The 24290-nt window shown below is 41.8% G+C and overlaps 1 protein-coding gene across 11 annotated transcripts in view; it reads left to right on the plus strand.

Moving 5' to 3' along the window:
* NCOA6 (nuclear receptor coactivator 6) overlaps window positions 1-24290 on the plus strand; it is a 113729-nt gene that overhangs the window by 48595 nt on the left and 40844 nt on the right. For 5 of the 11 annotated variants that reach the window (XM_063633593.1, XM_063633592.1, XM_063633591.1 and 2 more), the window contains 4 exons: window positions 3312-3467; window positions 11210-11332; window positions 21146-21289; window positions 21985-22863. In XM_063633593.1, the coding sequence (XP_063489663.1) occupies window positions 3312-3467; window positions 11210-11332; window positions 21146-21289; window positions 21985-22863 (1302 nt within the window). Of the gene's footprint in view, window positions 1-3311; window positions 3468-11208; window positions 11333-17302; window positions 17391-21145; window positions 21290-21984; window positions 22864-24290 lie in introns of those variants that run through there. The other 6 variants (XM_055265893.2, XM_055265890.2, XM_063633596.1 and 3 more) reach the window with 3 other exon arrangements.

Below are 24290 nucleotides of genomic sequence, written 5' to 3' on the forward strand. Positions count from 1 at the left end.
GCAACATGTAGGCACTTTCCTCTATCCGTAGATATTTCTCATTTTGAGAAAGGATATTCCTCTATGACCGTTATCTCTTTTTTCCTTCTTTTCACAGGTGTTGAATGACCATTATCTTAATATTAGAATGTATAACTGAATGAAGGATACAGAAGATTCAGTTTAGCTGAGTTAATAACAAAAGAGAAAATTGTTTTGCCTGAGGTTGTTGAATAACTTTTTTTGTTTTTTATTTATTTTTTGAGGCAGTGTCTCACCCCATCACCCAGGCTGGAATGCAGTGGCATGATCTCAGCTCACTGCAGCCTTGATCTCCCAGGCTCAAGCAATTCTCCCACCTCAGCTTGCCAAGTAGCTGGGACTACAGGTGCGCGCCACTGCACCTGGCTAATTTTCTGTTTGTTTTTTGTAGAGATGAGGTCTCACTATGTTGCCCAGGGTGATCTCAAACTCCTGAGCTCAAGTGATCTGCCCGTCTCGGCCTCCCTAAGTGCCGGGATTACGGACATGCGCCACTGCACCCAGCCAAATAACTTTTTTATCAGCTAACTGTGCCTGGGATTTGCTTTCCAACCTGTAAAATGTAACTATAATTAATAGTACCTCTTCAATTACTTAACTTTTTAAAAAAGTATTTTTTATTGTATAATACACATAAAATTTACCATGTTAACCATTATTAAATATACAGTTTAGTGGAAATTAAATGTACTCATAATGTTGTGCAACCATCACCACCATGTGTTGCCCTCTTTTCTCTTTTTTTTTTTTTTTGGAAACGGAGTCTTGCTCTGTCGCCAAGGCTGGAGTGCAGTGGCGCGATCTCGGCTCTCTGCAAGCTCCGTCTCCCGGGTTCACACCATTCTCCTGCCTCAGCCTCCTGAGTAGCTGGGACTACAGGCGCCTGCCACCATGCCAGGCTAATTTTTTGTATTTTTTAGTAGAGATGGGGTTTCACCGTGTTAGTCAGGATGTAACTCTTTTCATCTTGTAAAATTAAACATCTCTGGCCGGGTGCAGTGGCTCATACCTGTAATCCCAGCACTTTGGGAGGCCGAGGTGGGTGGATCACGAGGTCAAGAGATCAAGATCATCCTGGCCAACATGGTGAAACCCCGTCTCTACTAAAAATACAAAAATTAGCCGGGCATGGTGGTGGGTGCCTATAGTCCCAGCTACTCGGGAGACTGAGGCAGGAGAATTGCTTGAAGCCGGGAGGCAGAGGTTGCAGTGAGCCGAGATTGCGCCACTGCACTCTAGCCTGGCGACAGATTGAGACTCCGTCTCAAAAAAAAAAATTGAACATCTCTAACCATTAAATAACAACTCCCCATTTCCTCCTTGCTCCTAGTCCCTGGAAACCACCATTCTACTATTTGTTTCTAAGATTTTTGACTACTTCCTTCATATAAGTGGAATTTTGCCTTTTTGTGACTGGCTTATTTCGCTTAGCCTAAGATGCTCAAAGCCCATTCATGTTGCATAATGTGGCAGGATTTCCTTCCTTTTTAAGGCTTAATAATATTCCATTGTGGCCGGGCGCAGTGGCTCACACCTGTAATCCCAGCACTTCGGGAGGCCGAGGTGGGTGATCATGAGGTCAGGAGATCAAGACCATCCTGGCCAACATGGTGAAACCCTGTCTGTACTAAAAATACAAAAATTAGCTGGGCATGGTGGCATGCACCTGTAGTCCCAGCTCAGGATGCTGAGGCAGGATAATTGCTCGAGCCCGGGAGGCGGAGGTTGCAGTGAGCCAAGATCATGCCACTGCACTCCAGCCTGGTGACAGAGCAAGATTCTATCTCAAATAATAATAATAATAATAATAATAATAATATAATAATCCATTGTATGTATATACCATATTTTACTGATTCATTCCTCTGTCAGTAGACATTGGGTTGCTTCCACATCTTAGCTATTGTGGGTAATGCTGCTATGAATATGGTGTACAAATATCTCTTTGAGACTCTGCTTTCAGTTCATTTGAGTGTGTACTCCAAAGTAGAATTGCTGCATCATGTGGTAATTCTATTTTTAATTTTTTTTGAGAAACTGTTGTTTTCCACAGCAGCTTGTATCCTTTTACATTCCCACTGACAGTGCACAAGGGTTCCAGTTTCTTTTCTTTTTTTTTTTTTGAGACAGAGTCTTGTTCTGTCACCCAGGCTGGAGTGCAGTAGTGCAATCTTGGCTCACAGCAACCTCCGCCTCCTGGGTTCAAGCGATTCTCCTGAGTAGCTGGGACTACAGGCGTGCACCACCATGCCTGGCTAATTTTTGTATTTTTAGTAGAGATGGGGTTTTGCCATGTTGGCCAGGCTGATCTTGAACTCCTGACCTCAAGTGATCCACCAGCCTCAGCCTCCCAAAGTGCTGGGATTATAGGTGTGAGCCACCGTGCCCCGCAGGTTCTATTTCTCCATATCTTCACCAATGTTTATTTTCTGTGGTTTTGATAGTAGCCCTGGTAATGGTTGTGAGGTGGTATCTTATCATTATGATTTGCATTTCTCTGATGATTAGTTATGTCAAGCATATTTTCATGTGCTTATTGGCCACCATTTGTGTATCTTTTCTGGAGAACTGTCCTTTACCTTTTTTTTTTTTTTTTTTTTTGAGACGGAGTCTCACTTTGTTGCCCAGGCTGGAGTGCAGTGGCGCAGTCTTGGCTCACCACAACCTCCGCTTCCCGGGTTCAAGCAATTCTCCTGCCTCAGCCTCCCGAGTAGCTGGGACTACAGGTGCATGCCACCATGCCCAGCAAATTTTTATATTTTTAGTAGAGACGGGGTTTCATTATGTTGGCTGGGCTAGTCTTGAACTCCTGACCTCGTGATCCACCTGCCTCGGCCTCCCGAAGTGCTGGGATTATAGGCATAAGCCTATAATCCTATATTATTATTATAGGCATGAGCCTATTCTATTAATTTAAACTTAACCTCTCTCTTCTCCATCTTATTGCTTTCCATTTATTCATTGCCTGTGGTGTGCCAATTACTATGCTAGATTTTTTGCATATATTATCTAATTTTATACTCAAAAATCATATGAAGTAGTGTTTTCATAGTTTTAGAAAAGAAAAAGATAAGTTTCAGAAAGGTTAAATAGCTTGTTCATGGTCCCCCAGGTGCTAAGTGGCAAAGCCAGGATTAGATTTGAGTCTGTAGGTCCAAAGCCTATGCTCTGTTAGCTATTCCAAGCTGGTGCTCCACCTTATTCTTTTGCTCTTTTGGTTTGTTTTTTAATTCCATCTCCTCTGGTGGCTAAAAGATTATTAATATAATTCTTTTTCTTTCACAATCAAGAGTCCAGCAAGCTAAAAGTACAGAAGGTGGAGCCCTGGAACAGCGTGCGTGTGACATTCAACATCCCCCGGGAAGCAGCAGAGCGGCTACGGATCCTTGCTCAGAGCAACAACCAGCAGCTTCGGGATTTAGGGATTCTCTCCGTTCAGATTGAAGGTCTTTTACTTTGCCATGTGCCCATCTAGACCAGAATCATTACAGCAGTAGAATATAGCATGATTTTCTATGCTGCTTTGTCTGTTCCTCTGCTCTTGTGTTTCAGAATGCCAAGCAACTCATGTAACTTGTATTTTACTTTGCAGCACCTTAGGATGAAGAGGGACTGACTGAGGTTATTGCTGGGTCCTGATGGTCTTTAGCATCTGTAGCCTTGGACTCCATTCCTTTGGCTAATTTTGACCATCAGGCTTTCAGACTTTGATTTTACTGGCATCCTGACTAGGAATTGATTTGTCTTATTTATTTATTTAGTTGTGTGGTTTTCTTTGTTATTGTTGTTGTTTTTAGAGACAGTGTCTTTCTATGTTGCCCAGGCTGGACTCAAACTTTTGGCCTCAGATGATCCTCCCATCTCAGCCTCCTGAGTAGCTGGGACTACACCTGTACCACTGCACCCAGCTTAACATATAATTTGCTTCCTTCCTTCCACCAAATAAACTTTAGTATTTTCTTTATTCATCTAACAGATTATGAAGCCTTCAACAGTCCTTTCCTTTTGTAGCAGCGTTCATTTTCTTTTCTTTTTCTTTTTTTTTTTTTTTTTTTGAGGCAGAGTCCCAGGATGGAGTGTAGTGGCGTGATCTCAGCTCACTGCAACCTCCATCTCCTAGGTTCAAGTGATTCTCCTGCCTCAGCCTCCCGAGTAGCTGGGATTACAGGCACGTACCACCATGCCCAGCTAATTTTTGTATTTTTAGTAGAGATGGGATTTCACCATCTTGGCCAGGCTGGTCTCAAACTTCTGACCTCAGGTGATCCACCTTCTTCAGCCTCCCAAAGTGCTGGGATTACAGGCCATCACGCTGGCCTGCAGTGTTCATTTTCAATATTTTTACCAGAATGATCTTTTTCAAAATGAGAATTGGATGAGCACGTGCATGTGCACACACACACACACACACACACACACACACACACACACCCCTATACCCCTATACCCCTACACCCCTAGATTAAAATCCTGCTATCTCTTGGTATTGTTCAAAGAATGAAGACCAAACTCCTTACCATGACCTCAGGCCTTGCATGGTCTCACCTCTACCTTCCTCATCCAGCCTTATCTTGTATAACTTTCCTCCCTTGCCCCCTGTGTTTCAGCTTCTCAGCTTTCTCTTCCTCCTGCCACAGGTCCTTTGCATTGATGTCTTCTCTAAATGAAATACTATTCCCTACCAGCCCCTCTTCCCCTAGTTCATGTCTGCTCAGCCTTCAAGTATCAGCTTAAATCTTGAGGATGTATTTTCTGAACTCCTTTGGCAAGTCAGAGTCCTTTGATGTGTGCTCTCACAAAAGTTTGTTTCTCTCCCTCGGATCGTTTATCTCACACTTTCATTAGAGCAATTATTTGATTATTGTTTTATCCCCGTAGACTATAAGCTTTAGCATTTGGAATACAATGATAAATATTGTCCTTACTGTTATAAACTCGGAAGAGCTTATAACTTTAGTAAGGAAGACAAACCTGTGAGAGATGTAAGTACCTACCATGTGTGGGGGAGCTCTTTGGAAGCTCAGTGAACTAGAACCCTCTCTTCCCCTCCTGTGTTGATACAACCAGGTGACAACAAGCAATTCCAGCTTTCCCTTCCACTGAAGTCCAGGTCCTCCTGGCCCTGTGCTTACGTAGAACCTAAATGCTCCATGAAACCTCAGCAGCTGAGGTCATCATTTTGTTTATAGGAGTGAGACACATTTTATGCAGTCTAGCATTGTGGGTTGCTGTGCCCTCAAAGGGGCAATACCAACAAACAAATTATTTAGAAAGGGTTATATGTAGATTGAGAAATGGGATAAATTTCACCATTTGATAAATGAGAAAATAGTGGCTTAAGCAATACCATTTTAATTTGAAAAATGTGGAACTATCTAAAAGGATCCAGAAAAGTACAATTAATTCACAGCAATCTGTAGGATGAACTATTAGGAAAAGTGGATGTCGAACAACTATTGGATAAAATAACAATATGTGGGCTGTTTATACTTTAAGGAATACATAAGTGGTTTCTTTAAAACCCTACATGTTTTGTGGTCTCTGTTACCTATTTAAAGGCTTCAAACCCTTAATTGATAGTGTTTTTCACTGGAGAAAGAAGTACCAGTTTTATTTCTTAAGCAGACCTACTTCCTAAAAGGATAAAATGCTGGTTCTCCCTTAACATTATAGCCATAAATTCAAACATGAGTACTAGCAAGGAAGCAAATGGATAACATATCTCAAGAAATTCTGAAATTCACATATGACAATGATTATCACAATATAGAAAGAGTTCTTTAACTTTTAGGCTACATGTGTGTCCCAGATGATCTCTGTTCCCACACTCCTGGGAATTCAGCAGGAGTGAAAGTGATGGCAGCAGCTATTGCTTTTGTGGAACTGGGCTGTTGATTTTGTAAGTTGTAAGAAGGAATGTTGGCCAGCCACAGTGGCTCACACCTTAATCCCAACACTTTGGGAGGCCGAGGTGGGTGGATCACTTGAGGGCAGGAGTTTCAGACAAGCCTGGGCAACATAGTGAAACCCCGTCTCTACTAAAAATATAAAAATTAGCCGAGCATGGTGGGGTGTGCCTATAGTCCCAGCTACTCGGGAGGCTAAGGCAGGAGAATTGCTTGAACCCAGGTGGTGGAGGTTTCGGTGAGCCGAGATCACACCACTGCACTCCAGCCTGGGTGACAAGAGCAAAATTTTCCTGGGTGGAGGTTGCGGTAAGCCGAGATCACGTCACTGCACTCCAGCCTGGGCGACAAGAGCAAAATTTTGTCTCAAAACAACAACAACAACAAAAAAGGAATGAAGGAATGTTGCCACTATCGTGTCTGCTGCAAGGCTTGAGGGACAGGTGCTCCCAACAGTCCATTCTCCATTGACAAATACTCCCTGTACCCTTCCTTTTTTAAATTTTGGCCAGGGAATTGGGGAAACATCTTTTTTGAGGACATTTTATGCCCCTTCTATAAATTTATGGTGATCTAAAGCAGTAGTCTGCTAACTTTTTCTGTAAAGGGCCAAGAATGAATATTTTTGGCTTTGCAGGCCATAAGATCTCAACTCAACAAGTACTCAGTTCCGTCTTGTAGGGCAAAAACAGCCATAGGTGATATGTAAACAAGTAAACATGGCAGGATTTCAGTAACACTTTATTTAAATAAACATGCAGTGGGCTGCATTTGGCCCACAGGACGTAGTTTATGGACCCCTAATTGGCAAGTTTGGGAGCCAGTGGTGTTCTCTTTGACACGAATTAGCATATATGCAGTTGGCAAATAGGGGAATGATAGCAGTATAATGTGGAAATTCTGTTTATTAATATGTGATTTTTTTTCTTAGGTAAGAGGAGCTGGAATAGTAGAAATAGAATTATAATTATCAACAAGAAAAAGCTTTTCACTCAGCTGTTGCATGTGTGGGAGTCTTTTCAGCTCTATTAAAATTAAGAATGAGAGTGTATATTTGTGTGCCTTCCTGACGTACATCCCCCAGCCTTGTGTGGCTCTCAGCTCATGATAGGTTGCATTTCTTCCTGTGCCCACCTTAATGGCAGCCCCACTGGCTCAGAACTCCACTACATCTGCATTATCTCAGCACCTTTAACCAGGCATTTCCGCTTCATTTTTTCTGGTATTTTGCCTCCACCAGTTACTGTTTTTATTAGAGCTCTGGTTACAAAGTCTCATAGGTTTTCAGTTTGCCCTAACCCTGTTATTGTCAGTATGAGATTTGATAAATGTGAGGTTTTCCAGGAATTAATTTGTCATATAGAAAAATGTCTATAATTCTTTGTAAGGTTATAAGATGACCATTTATATTTAATAAATAGCTAATGAGCACCTGCCACGTACCAGGCACTATTTTATGTATAAATGATATAGATGGTCATGTAATTTATCATCTAAATTAGGACACTTTTCTTTCTTTTTTTTTTTTTTTTTTGAGACTAAGTCTCACTGTGTTGCCTGGGTTGGAGTGCAGTGGTACAAACACAACTTACTGTAGCCTCAGCCTCCTGGGCTCAAGCAATCCTCCCACCTCAGCCTCCTGAGTAGCTAGGACCACAGGTGCGTGCCACCACGGACCTGACTAATTTTTCATAGAGACAGGGTCTCACCATGTCACTAGTCTTGAACTCCTGGTCTGAAGCAATCCTCCCACCTTGGCCTCCCAAAGTGCTGGGATTAACAAACGTGAGTCACCATGCCCAGCCTAAATTAGGACACTTCTGAAAGTGAAAGAGAATGCTATTAATTATGCTGGAACAACAGATGTGAAGGAACAAGGACAGACTTGTAATTAACCCTATATAGTGATGGGGGAGGCAAGCAAGAAAACGAGTGAGTGAATGATTACATGGAATGTGCTCTGCAGAAATAACAAGATGTTCTGATAAAAGTTACCTAACCTTGGATAAGATGGTTGGTAGAGGCCTTTTTGGGCATGTGACACTTAAGATTACATGAAAATTGAGAAGCTAGCTATGCGAAGAGTGCAGAGAACTGTTCTAGGCAGAGGAAACCACATGAGCAAAGGCCTTGGGGTGAGAAGCAGCCTTGTGTGCCTAAGAAACTAAAAGGAAACACTGGGGCTGAATCCTTGCTATTGAAGGAGAAAAATAGCATGAGATGAGTTTAAAGAGGTAGACAGGGCTAAATATGGGCAGTCCAATATTGGTAGCCACAGACTGTATGTCGCTTTTGGGCACTGAAAATGTGGCTAGTTAAAACTGACATGCGCTGTGAGTATAAAATACATATTGCATTTTGAAGATTTGGTATTCCCCAAAGGAATGTAAAATATCTCAATAATTCTTATATTGGCCAGGCTGAGTGGCTCACACCTGTAATCCCAGCACTTTGGAAGGCTGAGGCCAGGAGGATTGCTTGAGCGCAGGAGTTTGAGACCAGCCTGAGCAATATAGTGACACCCTGTCTCTATAAAAAATTTAAAACTGAAAAAAATTAGCCAGGCATGTTGGCATATTCCTGTAGTCCCAGCTACTTGGGAAGCTGATGTGGGAGGATCACTTAAGCCCAGTTAGGTCAATGCTGCGGTGAACTGTGATCTCACCAATGCACTCCAGCCTGAGCAACAGAGAGACCCTGTTTCAAAAAATAATAATAATTTTTACATTAATTACATGTTGAAATAATACATTGAATGTATTAAGTGAAATAAATGATGATTTCATCTGTTTCTTACTGTGGCTTCTAGAAAATTTTATATTGCATATGTGGCTCATATTATATTTCTGTTGAACAACACTTGGCTAGGTAGATAATTTGAGGCCTTCTATAGGCTTTTAAGAAGTTTGGCCTGGCCGGGCACGGTGGCTCATGCCTGTAATCCCAGCACTTTGGGAGGCCAAGACGGGCGGATTGCCTGAGGTCAGGAGTTCAAGACCATCCTGCCCAACATGGTGAAGCCCCGTCTCTACTAAAAATACAAAAATTAGCCGGGCGTGGTGGCAAGCACCCCACCCAGCTACTCGGGAGGCTGAGGCAGGAGAATCGCTTGAACCCGGAGGCGGAGGTTGCAGTGATCCGAGATCGTGCCATTGCACTCCAGCCTAGGCAACAGTGCAAGACTCCAACTCAAAAAAAAAAAAAAAAAAAAAGAAGAAGAAGAAGTTTGGCCTTTATTTCTAAAATAGTGGGAAGCAATGGACCTGTTTTAAGCAGAGGAATGATACGAACTGATGTCCTTTTCCAGAACAACATTCTTTCTACTTAGAATATCTTAACAAATTTTGTATATTAATAGTTCCCTTCCTTTAGTGGAAACCCTCATGACCTGTATTCTCCTCTTTTACGCCTGACTTCTAGAGGCAAGCTAGAGCATCTAGTAGCTCCCAGTGTTTCCTTCCTTTTTGGTAGGATGTTTGTTCCCTGTGACCAGTAAACCTCCCTGGTTAAAATAGACATAGAAGGTTGACCTAGGCCAGGCACGGTGGCTCACGCCTGTAATCCCAGCACTTTGGGCGGATCACAAGGTCAGAAGATCGAGACCATCCTGGTAAACATGGTGAAACGCAATCTCTACTAAAAATACAAAAATTAGCTGGGTGTGTTGGCACGCGCCTGTAATCCCAGCTACTCGGGAGACTGAGGCAGGAGAATCGCTTGAACCTGGGAGGTGGAGATGGCAGTGAGCCGAGATCGTACCACTGCGCTTCAGCCTGGCGACAGAGCGAGACTCCATCTCAAAAAAAAAAAAAAAAAGGGAAGGCTGACCTAGATCAGTGACAGGACAGAGGAAACTGCCATACCTCATTAACTTTCTGCTTTACCATCTGACCCTGTGAATCAGAACCCTACAGTATAGAAGGACTTGGGTGAGTGCAGCCTTTCAGCTCAGCAGCCACAGACTAGCTATATTTTAACTCTCCACAAGGTGGTGCTCTCTTATAATAACAGTAGTCAAAATTTTGGATTAAGTGCAAGAAACATTCTGTTGCTTGTTTCAGAGACCTTTTTATCATTGGACCAAGTAAGATTTAAGTTGCCTCTAAGTTTAGAGTCTACTTAATTGGAACACTTCTAGTAACATTACCTATGAGGGTACCGTGAAGCTCAAATAAGATAAAATTAAAAATCCTATACAGGCCGGGTGCAGTGGCTCACGCCTGTAATCCCAGCACTTTGGGAGGCCGAGGTGGGTGGATCACATGAGGTCAGGAGTTCGAGACCAGCCTGGCCAACGTAGTGAAACCCCATCTCTACTAAAAATGCAAAAATTAGCTGGGCGTGGTTGTGGGTGCCTGTAATCCCAGCTACTCTGGAGGCTGAGGTAGGAGAATCCCTTGAACCCAGGAGACGAAGGTTGCAGTGAGCCGAGATCACGCCACTGCACTCTAGCCTGAGCGACAGAGCAAGACTCCGTCTCAAAAAAAAAAAAAAAAAAAATCCTATACATACCTGGACGTAGTGATGTGCGCCTGTGGTCCCAGCAACTCAGGAGGCTGAGGCAGGAGGACCCCTTGGGCCCAGGAATTTAAGGTGGTGGTGAGCTGTATGACTGTGCCACTGCACTGCAGCCTGGGTGACAAAGTGAGACCCCCATCTCAAAAAACAAAAACCTATAAAAATATTGGTCCTGTCATTAGGTGTCTCAGAAAGTAGATTTGTAGCAACCTATCTCCTCTTCATTGCATGATTTTTTTCCTGCTGGAAATATGTTTATATTGCAGTTATTGAATGGAATTGGTATTTTGTTCACAAGTGTTAGTGTCCCCGCAGCAGTATAGGTTCTTTCTTCATTAAACCTGCTTATATTTAATATCTACCTTCTGATCATAAATTACCAAAAGGAAGTCTAGGATTTTGAGAGTTTTTGAGAACATTTTCTTCCATAACACACACACACACCCCACACACACACAATTGGTAAGATGGTTGAAAATAAATATTCAGAGTTCCAGGATCTCTATTGATACTAAGCATCATTCATGGTCACCCTGCTTCCCTATTACAAGTAAGAATTGGTTATATCTCCTTGTGCTTCATGAAACCTGCTTAGATGGGTTGAAGAAAGACCCATCTACATTGAACCCACCATTTTTCTGGTGGTAAACTAACCATGATTCTTCAAAAGCACAGAAAACTAAAGCACTTATATAGCTGTCTATAAACAAAATTTGCATTTTATTCTAATGATTTCCATTTTATCACTTGACTGTCATTTTCAGGGGAAGGTGCTATTAACCTGGCTTTGGCTCAGAACCGAAGCCAAGATGTGAGAATGAATGGACCCATGGGAGCTGGAAATTCAGTTAGGATGGAGGCGGGATTTCCTGTGGCAAGTGGTCCAGGTAAGACCTCCCACTCAATTGTATGACATTTTACTAGTTTCCTTTTTTGGCTTATTTGATCGTTTGAGCCCTGCAAGATAGGTGGGGGTTCATGGCATACTTACATCTCTTTGCTGAATCAGGAAAACTAGACATGAGTCATTCCCGGAGGCTAGGGGTCACAGCATGAAGCATCTTTGCAATCTTTTGGTTTCATGCTTAAAGGTTGATGAACACTGAGCCATGCAGCAAACATTTATTGACTTCCTGTTGTGTGACAGGACCTGTGCTGTTGGAAATAGAAATGAATGAGACATTTTCTACCCTCATTATTTTAATAGTACAATGGAGAATGTAGCTTTCCAACTCCCACTTTCTCTGAGGCAGAGAATATCTGTGAATTGAGTTCTTGTGTGCTTATGTAGAATCTGAAGATGTATCTGGGAGAATATGTGTTTTTATGTATTTAGAATTTGAGAGAGTTATAAATTGCTTCCTTTTCTAGTAATCCTGAAATTTCTTCTTCAGAGATTGAACTCAATATTCTGAGATTGAATCTCAGAATATTAGAATTGAGTTGGCTGTCATTTAAAGCTGAGGAAGCTGTGGAACTCACATAAAGGAAGTGATTTGCCCAGGGTCAAGGAGCGATAAACTAGTATCACAGATCTTCTGACTCCCAGTTCAGTGCTTTTTTCACTGCACTAGTGGCTTTCAAATTTTTTCAGCTGCAGGACCCTTTATTCAAATAAAACAAAAGCACAGCTGCTATGGTTGAAGCAGAGTAAGAACCTGCTTACCGAGTCATTCCCCTCCCACTCTACCAGAGTAGCTGTTGGAGAAATGCAGCAGTATAGAGGAGCTCAATTTATAAGATGCTAGTCTTGGCCGGGCACGATTGCTCATGCCTGTAGTCTCAGCACTTTGGGAGGCTGAGGCGGGTGGATCACCTGAGGTCAGGAGTTCGAGACCAGCCTGGCCAAGATGGTGAAACCCCATCTCTACTAAAAATACAAAAATTAGCTAGGTGTGGTGGCAGTCGCCTGTAATCCCAGCTACTTGGGAAGCTGAGGCAGGAGAATCACTTGAACCTGGGAGGCAGAGGTTGCAGTGAGCCGAGATCGCACCCTGCACTCCAGCCTGGGCAACAGAGTGAGACTCTGTCTCAAAACAAAACAAAACAAAATGCTATTCTGAACTGTAGCTAATGAATTGATCATAGAATTGGAACTAGGTTTTTATTCTGGTACTACCGTTTACTGGTTACCTCAAGCTAGTTACTGTACTTCCCCAAGCAATACTTTCTTCACATATAAAATGAAATAATAATACCTACCATCTTTTGAGCTCATGCTTGAAGGTAGAAGAGCCCTGAGCAGTGTAGCAAACATTTCCTAAGTTCTTGTTAGGACTTAGGAAGATATATATGTCAGGACCTGTGCTGTTGGGCTGTTGTGGAATACCATAAAATAGATGTAAAATATCCAACCTGGTATTGTTTACATAGATGTGGTTCCCCACAGAAGTCTGAGCATTTGGTGTTAAGGTAGCTTTATGAGAAATGGTAGATGACACTGTTGCCACCACTGGAAGGACATGGGCCAGAAGCAGAGTGGGAAAAGCCTAGCCAAGTTAGATATAGTTAATGAAAGAATGAATAAACCTGGGACGAGCATCAGGAAATCTGGGTTCTGGTCTCAACTCTTGGCCAAAGGACTTAATATTTACTGACCCTAGTTGCCTATAAACATCTTTAATTATGTTCTGGAAACAATGCTAGAGATCCTTTCTAGGCTTAAAATGTTAAGACTCCACTTAATTGTTATTAGTACCCTAATTACAAGCTCTCTTAGGCTAGTATCTGGCAAATAGCAAGCATGTTTACTAAGTATCTCTAAGAAGTGCATGTAAATTATAGTGCTTTTTTTTTGAGACAGGGTCAAGTGTTCCTCCTGTCTCAGCCCTGCAGTAGCTGGGACTACAGGCATGCGCTACCACACCCAGCTTTGTTTTGTTTTGTTTTGTTTTGTTTTTTGTAGAGACAGGGTTTTGCCATGTTGACCAGGCTGGTTGAACTCCTGGGCTCAAGTGATCTGCCCACCTCAGCCTCCCAAAGTGCTGGGATTACAGGCATGAACTGAGCCACCATACCCAGCCAATTATAGTGCTATAGTTGATTATCAACCTAGGAAACTGAGAAGCTTTAGGTTGAAATCAGGTTAGATTGGTATTTAATGAAGGACTCAGATTGTGATAATGTATATAGTATAAAGTTTCAGGAATAATCAATTAGTAATGACCTGTAGTAACGGTAACATTTTAACCCCCAAGATATCTCTCTTTACTGCCAAGCGTATTTTAGGATTGCTTTTCTCTGTTGTCTATTGAGACTTGAAGGATGCAAACAAGGTTTAATATTAGGTTAAACTGAACAGCTAAATTTTTCTAGGGAAAGAGACCTTAAATCCCCTCTAAAACAATAATAAGTAACTTTAGAATTGTGTATCTACAACAGTTGATTTTTCAATTATTCTTAGTACTACTTTCTTCCCTTAGCATGGGCAACAGAAAGTTAGCTAATAAGCAAGAGTCTTTTGCAACTAAAACTAAATCCATAGCCTGTTTTTTTTTCATAGCCTTATAGAATTCCAAGATTTGTGGGGATAATATAGTAGTCATTTAATTCAAGTTTCCCAGCTTCAACACTATTGATATTTGGGGCCAATAATTTTTTGCTGTGGGAGGCTGTCCTGTGTGTTGTGGGATGTTTAGTAGCATCCCTGGCTTCTACCCACCAGATGCCAGTAGCACCACTACTTCCCTGCATTTGTGCCACCTAAAAATGTCTCCAGACATTACCAAATGTCCCCTGGGGGACAAAATTTCCCCTAGGTGAGAACCTTGGATCTTGTGCAGATTCCCATCTAGTACTGGAATGCATGTTATAGTGTCACTATTGGACATGTAGTCAGCATATGCTTGAAATTTTCTGGGATTAGGAAGCTCATGATGGACCAAGAAAACCTGTTTCTTTTTTTTTTTTGAGACGGACTCTCACTCTGTCGCGTAGGCTGGAGTGCAGTGGCACGATCTCGGATCACTGCAAGCTCTGCCTCCCAGGTTCACGCCATTCTCCTGCCTCAGCCTCCCAAGTAGCTGGGACTACAGGCGACTGCCACCATGCCCGGCTAATTTTTTTTTTTTTTTATATTTTTAGTAGAGACGAGGTTTCACCATGTTAGCCAGGATGGTCTCGATCTCCTGACCTCGTGATCCGCCTGCCTCGACCTCCCAAAGTGCTGGGATTACAGGCGTGAGCCATCGTGCCCAGCCAAAAACCTGTTTCTTATCTCATGAGACTTTTCTCTTTTTTTTTTTTTTCTTGTGAAGCAGTCTCACTCCATCACCCAGGCTGGAGTACAGTGGCGTGATCTCAGCTCACTGCAACCTCCACCTCCTGGGTTCAAGCGATCTCGCACCTCAGCCTCGCGAGTGACAGGTGCCACTACGCCCAGCTAATTGGCTAATTTTTGTATTTTTAATAGAGATGGGGTTTCACCATGTTGGCCAGGCTGGTCTCAAACTCCTGCTCTCAGGTGATCCACTCGCCTGGGCCTCACAAAGTGCTGGGATTACAGGCGTGAGCCACTGCACCAAGCCCTCATGAGAGCTTTCTTAACTGTCTAACTACCATCTTTAAAAAACCAGGTGCGATTCCTCAGAAACAAATCCAGTTTCAACAGATAAACATTAGCCTAACTGTCCTCTCCAACTACAAAACTTAAAATATAACTTTTTTTTTTTTGAGACAGTCTTGCTCTGTCACCCAAGCTGGAGTGCAGTTGCGCGATCTTGGCTCACTGCAAGCTCTGCCTCCCAAGTTCAAGCAATTCTCTGCCTGCCTCACCCTCCCTAGTAGCTGGGATTACAGGTGCCCACCACCATGTCTGGCTAATTTTTGTATTTTTAGTAGTTTCACCGTCTTGGCCAGGCTGGTCTTGAACTCCTGACCTCAAGTGATCCACGCACCTCAGCCTCCCAAAGTGCTGGAATTACAGGCGTGAGCCACCATGCCCGGCCTATAACATTTAATATGTAGCTGGGTGGCCGGGCGCGGTGGCTCACGCCGATAATCCCAGCACTTTGGGAGGCCAAGGTGGGCAGATCACAAGGTCAGGAGATGGAGACCATCCTGGCTAACATGGTGAAACCCTGTCTCTACTAAAAATACAAAAAATTAGCCGGATGTGGTGGCGGGCGCCTGTAGTCCCAGCTGCTTGGGAGGCTGAGGGAGGACAATGGCGTGAACCTGGGAGGCGGAGCTTGCAGTGAGCCGAGATCGGGCTGCTGCACTCCAGCCTGGGTGACATAGCAAAACTCCCTCTCAAAAAAACAAACGAAAAAAAATGTAGCTGGGCTTGGAAGCAGAGGGGTGGGGAAAGTAGAGGAACTCCCTAGGGCAAAAAAAAAAAATGTCAAAGGTGAATATTTAAACGGCAGTAAACAAATGAGATTCTGCAGGGTCCAAAGCATTTGGGGTTTTTTTTTTTTTGTTTTTTTGTTTTTTTTCCAAGCCGGAGTCTCGCTCTGTCGCCCAGGCTGCAGTGCAGTGGCGCGATCTCGGCTCACTGCAAGCTCCGCCTCCGGGGTTCACGCCATTCTCCTGCCTCAGCGTCCTGAGTAGCTGGGACTACAGGCGCCCGCCACCACGCCCGGCTAATTTTTTGTATTTTTAGTAGAGACAGGGTTTCACCGTGTTAGCCAGGATGGTCGTGATCTCATGACCTAATGATCCGCCCGCCTCGGCCTCCCAAAGTGCTGGGATTACAGGCTTGAGCCTGCGCCCGGCCAGCATTTGGGTTTTAATGGCCGGGAAGGGATAGAAGATAAAGCCTTGGGTCAACAGGAAGAAGCAAGTTAGAATTCAGAATTCCTCATGAAGCCAGAATTTTCAGTGAAAGATAGATTAGGAAAATGTCACCCTCTGGCATAGGGAAATTAATGGGAAATTTGTCTATGTTCGCCGGGGCTCTAGACGTTAGATGGGAGAATGGGTGTTGTGGAATTGTCTTCTCTACCCTCTTGCATTTTGGACATTTAATATGTTAGTGAATACCCATTAATAGCCAGGCTAAGTCATTAACATTAGGTAGGTCTATACTGGTGATAACTGTTGAAGCTGTGGAGGGGCATATTTTCTCAACCCAAGTCATTGCATACTTCTAGTTAAAGCCTGATATAAATGAGCTTATATTCTGAATTTATACAATTTAGGATTACATTCCCTCCCTCTAGAATTTTAGGTAATAGGAATATCAGAGTATTAACAATTATGAAAATCATAAGAAAACAAGACACTGTCAAAACATCAGGAGAGATGGGGGGAACAGAACTTACAGAAATTTAAAAATCATCAAAGTGGATAACTTATTCAGCAAATTAGAAATAGCTGGATTGAAAGGTGAATTTGAATAAATCACTCAGGATGCGCAGAGAAAAATAAAGAGATGGAAATATGAAAGAGGTCAAGAGACAAGAAGAATAAAATGAGAAGGTTTAACATATGTTTGAAAAGAATTCCTGAAGAAGATAAAGAAATTGAGGAGGGATGACAGTCAAAGAGAGAATGGCTAAAATTTTTCCAGAATGGATGAAAGATGTAAGTCCTCAGATTCAGAAGCCCAGTAATCCTGAGCACTACAAAATAAAAATAAATCTACATCTAGACACAATATTGTAAGACTACAGAACATTGAAAAACAGAATGTTAAAAGCAACCCAAAAGAAAAGACCGATTATTTACAAAGGAAAGACTATCAGCTTTTCTTGATTTCTCAACAGCAGCATTGGAGGCCAGGAAACATTGGAATAATTTTTTCAAAGTGCTGAGGATATAATTGACAGCCTAGAATTTTAAACATAGCTATACTATCAAGAGTAGTATGAAATAAAGAGCTTTTCAAAGAGACTAAGAGAATTTACCATTAACAGACCCTTGCTAATTGAACTGCTCAAGGATGTACTTCAGGAAGAAGAAAATTGAACCTAAGATGGAAGAAATAAGATCTAAGAAGGAATGGTGAGCTAAATAATTGATAAGCATGGGGTAAATCTAAATAAGCATTGACTTATTTAGTAATGATGATCATATATGTCTTTAAACTTTAAGTCAGGTATGTCTGTTGACATTTTAAAGATACCAGTAAAATAATATGAATGGAATGTATAACTTCTAAACTAGTAGTGGAGGATTAAAGAGGAAGACCATGATGAAAAAAATTAATTCAGGAAAATAAGAAAACAGCATAGAAAAAAAGGGTAAATAGAAATCATAAAATGACAAAATAAATCAAAATATACTAGTAATTAACAATAAAGGTAAATGGATTATGAACACTGATGAAATGATTAATCAGAATAGTATTCTCAGGTTTACCTATGTGCTGTTACAGGAAACACATAAAATATAAGGACTCAGAAGATTCAAAGTTAGAAAGATAGAAAGATTAACAAGGTGATTATTAACCAAGAAAAGTATAATAATATTTTTATCGGATAAAACAGACATTAAAATAAAAAGCATCACTGAAGGTAAATAGGTCCACTATATAATGTAAAAGGAAAAATTCACCAGGAAGTTGCTAAACTCTTATGTACTTAACAATCTAGCCTCAAGACATTTAAGAATTGCATGTAAACAGCAAACCTTAGGGGAGATTTAACACACCTCTGTGAGTAACTGATGGCCAAGTTTGTAAAAAATTAGTAAGGATAAAGGAAAGCTTGAATAACAAAATACTTTTTATATAATGGACATATATAGAAACCATGCAGTCAGCCGGGCACGGTAGCTCACGCCTGTAATCCCAGCACTTTGGGAGGCCGAGGCAGGCAGATGATGAGGTCAGGAGTTCGAGACCAGCCTGGTCAACATAGTGAAACCCCGTCTCTACTAAAAATAGAAAAATTAGCCAGGCATGGTGTCGTGTGCCTGTAGTCCCAGCTACTCAGGAGGCTGAGGCAGGAGAATCGCTTGAACCCGGGAGGCAGAGGTTGTGGTGAGCCAAGATTGTGCCACTGTACTCCAGCCTGGGCAACAGAGTGAGACTCCATCTTGGAGGAAAAAAAAAAAAAAAAATGCAGTCATAATTCAAGAATTCTTAATATTTCCAAGCATAAATGGAAAATTTATACAAACTGACCAGGGATTATTCCAAGAGCAAGTTTCAGTAGATACCAAATATTAATATCACATAGATTCTGTTCTCTGACCACAGTGCTGTTAGGTCAAGTCAGTGGCAAAAAAAAAAGCGTAACCAAAATATCTCATATTTTTGGAAATGTAAAAATGCATTATAAATACTTAGTGATTTAAAAAAGCAATCCTGATGGAAATTAGACAATATTTAGAATGGAATTATGAGAATAATATATACTGAAATTTGTGAGATGTAGCCAATACAACACTTCAAAGAAATTTTAAGCCTTCAGAAATTTATATTAATGAAGAAAGAACCCCAGCTGAAAATTAACAAGCTAAGTATCTGACTTAAGAATTGAGCAGAGCAGTAAGTTATGAGGGAAATAATACAGATAAGAATAGAGATAAGTAAACTATGAATCAAAAAAGCAACAGAACAGCAAAAGCAAAAGATTCTCCTGCTTCAGCCTCCTGAGTAGCTGGGATTACAGGCGCCCACCACCACTCCCAGCTAATTTTTGTATTTTTAGTAGAGATGGGGTTTCACCATGTTGGCCAGGCTGATCCCGAACCCCTGATCTCAAGTGATCCACCTGCCTCAGCCTCCCAAAGTGCTGGGATTACAGGTGTGAGCCACCGTGCCTGGCCTAAAAGATGTTTCTCTGAAAGGACAGCTAAAACTGATGAATGTGGTAAGACCACCAAAGAAAAAAAGAGGGCACAAACAATGTAAAGAATGAAAAAAATACAAATTTTAAAAGGTGAATATTATAGTATTTGAGTTATGTATCATTTTTTAAAAAGAATAGAAAAAATATATTCCACAATTAACTATGCTAATAAATTTTAGTGTTGGCAAAATTATAATTTAATAAAAATTGACAATAAGACATTGAAAACTTGAAAAGTCTATAGCCATTTAAGAAATTGAAATAAAAATCTGTTTCCCTGTTAATAATTAGTATGACCTATAGGCCCAGATGGTTTTACAGGAAAGTTTTATCAAACATTTAAAGAACAGATACATACATTCTTCCAGAGCATAGAAAAAGAAGAAAGATGCTTTCCAACTCATTTTGAGGTTATTTTCACCTCGATGCCAAAAATCAAAATGTCACAAAATCTGCCCTTCAAGCTAAATGTCATTTTCTTTTTAGAATTTTTCATTGTTCTCTTATTCGTACCTCAACATTCCTAAAAGTATGCTTTGGCCTACTTAGTCCTGCAAGATGCTCCATGACAGAGAATTCTGTAGCCAAGGAAAGGAAAAGAGAATTAAGTATAGGCGGTTGTCACTTTTTTTTTCTTGAAGACAGACTCTTGCCCTGTTGCCTAGGCTGGAGAGCAGTGGCATGATCATAGCTCACTGCAGCCTCAAACTCCTGGGCTCAAGTGATCCTCCTGCCTCAGCTTCCTAAATAGCTAGGAATCCAGGCGCTTGCCACCACACTGGCTGATTTTTTTCTTTTTTGTAGAGATGCGGTCTTGCTATGTTGCCCAGGCTGGTCTCAAACTCCTGGCCTCAAGCAGTCCTCCCACCTTGGCCTCCAAAAGCTCTGGGATTACAGGCATGAGCTACCATGCCTGGCCTGTTCTCACTTAGGAGCATAGATGATAAATTCAGAAAAGTTTAGCAGTATCAGAAATTTTCAGATATGGAGAAAGAGGAGTTCTCAAACTGCTAGTTTGAGTATAAATTGGTGTAACCACTTTTGAGAGCAGTTTACCAATATCTAGTAAAATTAAAGATGCTTAGACTTTAAAACCTAGCAATTCTAAGTATATAGTCTAAAGACACTCTCATATATCCACAAGAATTCAGGACAAATACACAACATTGCAAACTTAAAAGAATAAAGGAAAAACAAAACCTTAGTATTCATCAGCAGAAGGGTTGATATATGGTTCTGTACAATGGAGCCTTTATAACAGTCAAGAGAGATGAATCTCAAAAAATAACATTAAGTGAAAAAGGAAGCTGACAATGCATATAGTAAGGTGCCATTTATACAAAGATTAAAAGCATACAAAAAATGCTGTTTATCTACAGAAAAAGTACAGTTTACCTACAGATACAGAAAAGGTCAATAAACATGAACAGAACTGTTAACTGCAATTGCAATAAGAGGGAGGAAGTGGAATGGAAAGAGTAGGGGGCTTCTGCTTTATCTACATATATATCTGAAGGACATAAGAGCAAATTTTTTCAGTTTATAAAAGGTAGATGGTGGGTGTAGAAACTTCCAGGCCGGTGCAGTAGCTCACGCCTGTAGTCCCAGCACTTTGGGAGGGCTGGGCTGGAGGATCACTTGAGCCCAGGAATTCGAGACCAGCCTAGGCAACATAGCGACCCCATCTCTATAAAATATAGAACGATGAGCTGGGCCTACAGTGGTGTGTGCCTGTGGTCCCAGTGGCATGTGCGCATGGTCCCGGCTACTTGGGAGGCTGACTTGGAAGGATCACTTGGGCCTGGGAAGTCGAGATGGCAGTGAGCTGTGATTGTGCCACTTGGCAGACTGGGCAACAGAGCAAGACCCTGTCAAAAAAAACAAATTTTCCATATCTTTTCATATTCTTGAAATAACTCATTAAAAAACAAAAATTGTGCCAATTCCAGTACTCTATTCTAGGGATCTTTTTTCTAGGAATAATAAGGATGAACAACCCTGCCACTGTTATGATACCCCCGGGTGGAAATGTGTCATCTTCCATGATGGCACCAGGCCCCAATCCAGAGCTGCAGCCCAGGACTCCTCGCCCTGCTTCTCAGTCAGGTAATGACTCCCAATTTTTGAGGATGAAGAGTCTGAAACTTTCTGCACAGATCATTACAAAATTCAGTTATCTCTGATGCTGAATTTCTAATTTCCAAACTCACAATGTCACCTTCTTTACAAAATCTGACCTGATTTCTTCAAGCTAAATGGCATTATTTTCTTTTCAGAATTTCTCATTGTTTTCTTATCAGTTATACCCCAACATTTCTAAGAGTGTGCCTTGGCCTGCATAGTCCTGCAAGATGCTCATTACATAGAATTCGGTAGTCAAGTAAATTTGGTAAATGCATCATTCTTTACCCTCCCTCCTGGAGATTCAAAAGTAACATATTAGAGGCACTGAAAGTCCTACAGTGAAGAAACCCATCTAAGTTTGTTAGGTTCAGTGTTTCCCAAACCTAATTGTTTTGTTTTCTTATAACGCTAATTAACATAGTTCTCCAGAATATGATTTGGTAAATACTGGTCTCCATGTTTTACATTTCGCTCTTAATATCCACTACTGACCAAGCTCTTTTTAAGGCAGAATTCATCATCTTGGTATGTTGCTTCATAGAAGGTATTCACAAGCATTTATTTTATCGAATAGTACCAGCAGATTTTACTCTGTATATCCAGAATTACAAAAGCCACTGCTCTAGGATCTAGATTGCAGTAGGTTAATTATTGCTTTGTTGACTATCTTTAAACAGATGCAATGGATCCACTCCTCTCTGGGCTCCATATACAGCAGCAAAGTCATCCCTCAGGATCTTTAGCTCCCCCACACCACCCAATGCAGCCTGTCTCTGTGAACAGACAAATGAACCCAGCTAATTTTCCCCAGCTGCAGCAGCAGCAGCAGCAGCAGCAACAACAGCAGCAGCAGCAACAGCAGCAGCAGCAGCAGCAACAACAGTTGCAGGCAAGACCCCCACAGCAACATCAGCAGCAACAGCCACAGGGAATTCGACCCCAGTTTACTGCCCCAACTCAGGTGCCTGTTCCTCCAGGCTGGAACCAGCTGCCTTCTGGAGCCCTTCAACCTCCTCCAGCCCAGGGTTCTCTGGGCACAATGACTGCAAACCAAGGGTGGAAGAAGGCTCCCTTGCCCGGCCCAATGCAACAGCAACTCCAGGCAAGACCATCCTTAGCCACGGTACAGACGCCTTCCCACCCTCCCCCTCCATATCCCTTTGGCAGCCAGCAAGCCTCACAAGCCCACACAAACTTTCCTCAGATGAGCAACCCAGGCCAGTTCACAGCTCCTCAGATGAAGAGTTTGCAGGGAGGGCCCTCTAGGGTCCCAACTCCCCTGCAGCAGCCCCACCTCACCAACAAGTCTCCTGCCTCCTCACCCTCCTCCTTCCAGCAGGGATCCCCTGCATCCTCCCCAACGGTTAACCAAACTCAGCAGCAGATGGGACCAAGGCCACCTCAAAATAACCCACTTCCCCAGGGATTTCAGCAGCCTGTCAGCTCTCCGGGTCGGAATCCTATGGTTCAACAGGGAAATGTGCCACCTAACTTCATGGTGATGCAGCAGCAACCACCAAACCAGGGGCCACAGAGTTTATATCCAGGCCTAGGAGGTGAGGAACACTGTAGCTATTTGTGTTGGTAAATTTGCTGGAGCTAGATCTTAGTAGAACTTCAGTTTTTAGAGTTAATGGAGGGAGTGAAATAAGGATGTAATTATTCGGTTTTGTGGATATGGTGGTGACATTTGATATAACTTAAAGTTAACTTGATACATTATGCAGCATCTTACTGGTTAAATTTAAGCTAGCTCTCTGGAGTAAAATTCAGGTAAAATTCAATGTAGAGATGTTCATTTTGTTTTTCAAATTATTTTTGCTTGATCTTGTACTAGTAAATTAAAATGTCCAGAAGAAAAATGCATTTTGTTAACAATTAAACTTCTCAGTCGCTGAAAAATTAAGATTATGCAATAGAGCAAAAATAAAAAGAACAGGGTCTCATTGACGAAAAGGCCCTTTTAGTTATCAATTTTGATAATCCTAGTTAATAAAATAGTAAGCATGGTTCTTGTTAAGTTTGGTTAAAGTATTAAAGGGGAATAAGTTCAGAAATCATTGACTTTTATAGTTTTATAATGCCAATGCCTGCTCCTTAGAGAGGGAATTCCACCAGTTATACCTAAAGGAGATTTATTTATTTATTTTGTAAGGTGCCTCTTGTATGAAGAAAAAGCAATGGAGCTTAATGTGTGAGAGGTAAAACGATTACAGTAAAACTTATCCATCTCCATGTTTATTATTTATTCTTATTAATCATTGATCTAGTGCACATGAATGTGCTTGGAGCTTTTCAGTAAGGTATAGAGTATCAGTAATACTGTCATCTGATAAACATACTCCCCACCAAAAGACACCCATTGCCTACCCAGAAAAAACCCCTTGCATCTTTAGTGCAACATAGCAAAGGCATGTTCCCATGGTTTCTGATGAAGTTAAGTTGTTCATCAGCCTTTCAATCTCTTGTAATTAATTTTGCTGACATGCAGGCTGTAATATTTGAATCGTAAGAAGTTCTTAGAAAATGCAAGAATGTTTCAGCTCCAAATTTCACTGTTCTGGGTATCTAGCCCTGGATCAGTGGAAGCTGGGTAGTCCCTCCTGCAAATGTGATTACTGATTTAATTACAGTGGGAGCATGCAAATGGGACTTGTCACTGTTAAAGAAAGGACAAATGCATATTTGTCTACAAAGAGTTTTTCAGGACATTGAAAATTTGGCTCTTAAAAAAATAAATGGCCAGGCGCAGTGGCTCACGCCTGTAATCCCAGCACTTTGGGAGGCCAAGGCAGGCGGATCACCTGAGGTCAGGAGTTCGAGACCAGCCTGGCCAACATGGTGAAACCCTGTCTCTACTAAAAATACAAAAATTAGCTGGGTGTGGTGGTGCACACCTGTAATCCCAGCTACTTGGGAGGCTGAGGCAGGGAGGATTGCTTGAACCTGAGAGGAGGAGGTTGCAGTGAGCCGAGATTGCGCC

Source organism: Symphalangus syndactylus, chromosome 24 (assembly GCF_028878055.3).
Source record: "Symphalangus syndactylus isolate Jambi chromosome 24, NHGRI_mSymSyn1-v2.1_pri, whole genome shotgun sequence".
In the NCBI taxonomy this organism is placed as follows: domain Eukaryota; kingdom Metazoa; phylum Chordata; class Mammalia; order Primates; family Hylobatidae; genus Symphalangus; species Symphalangus syndactylus.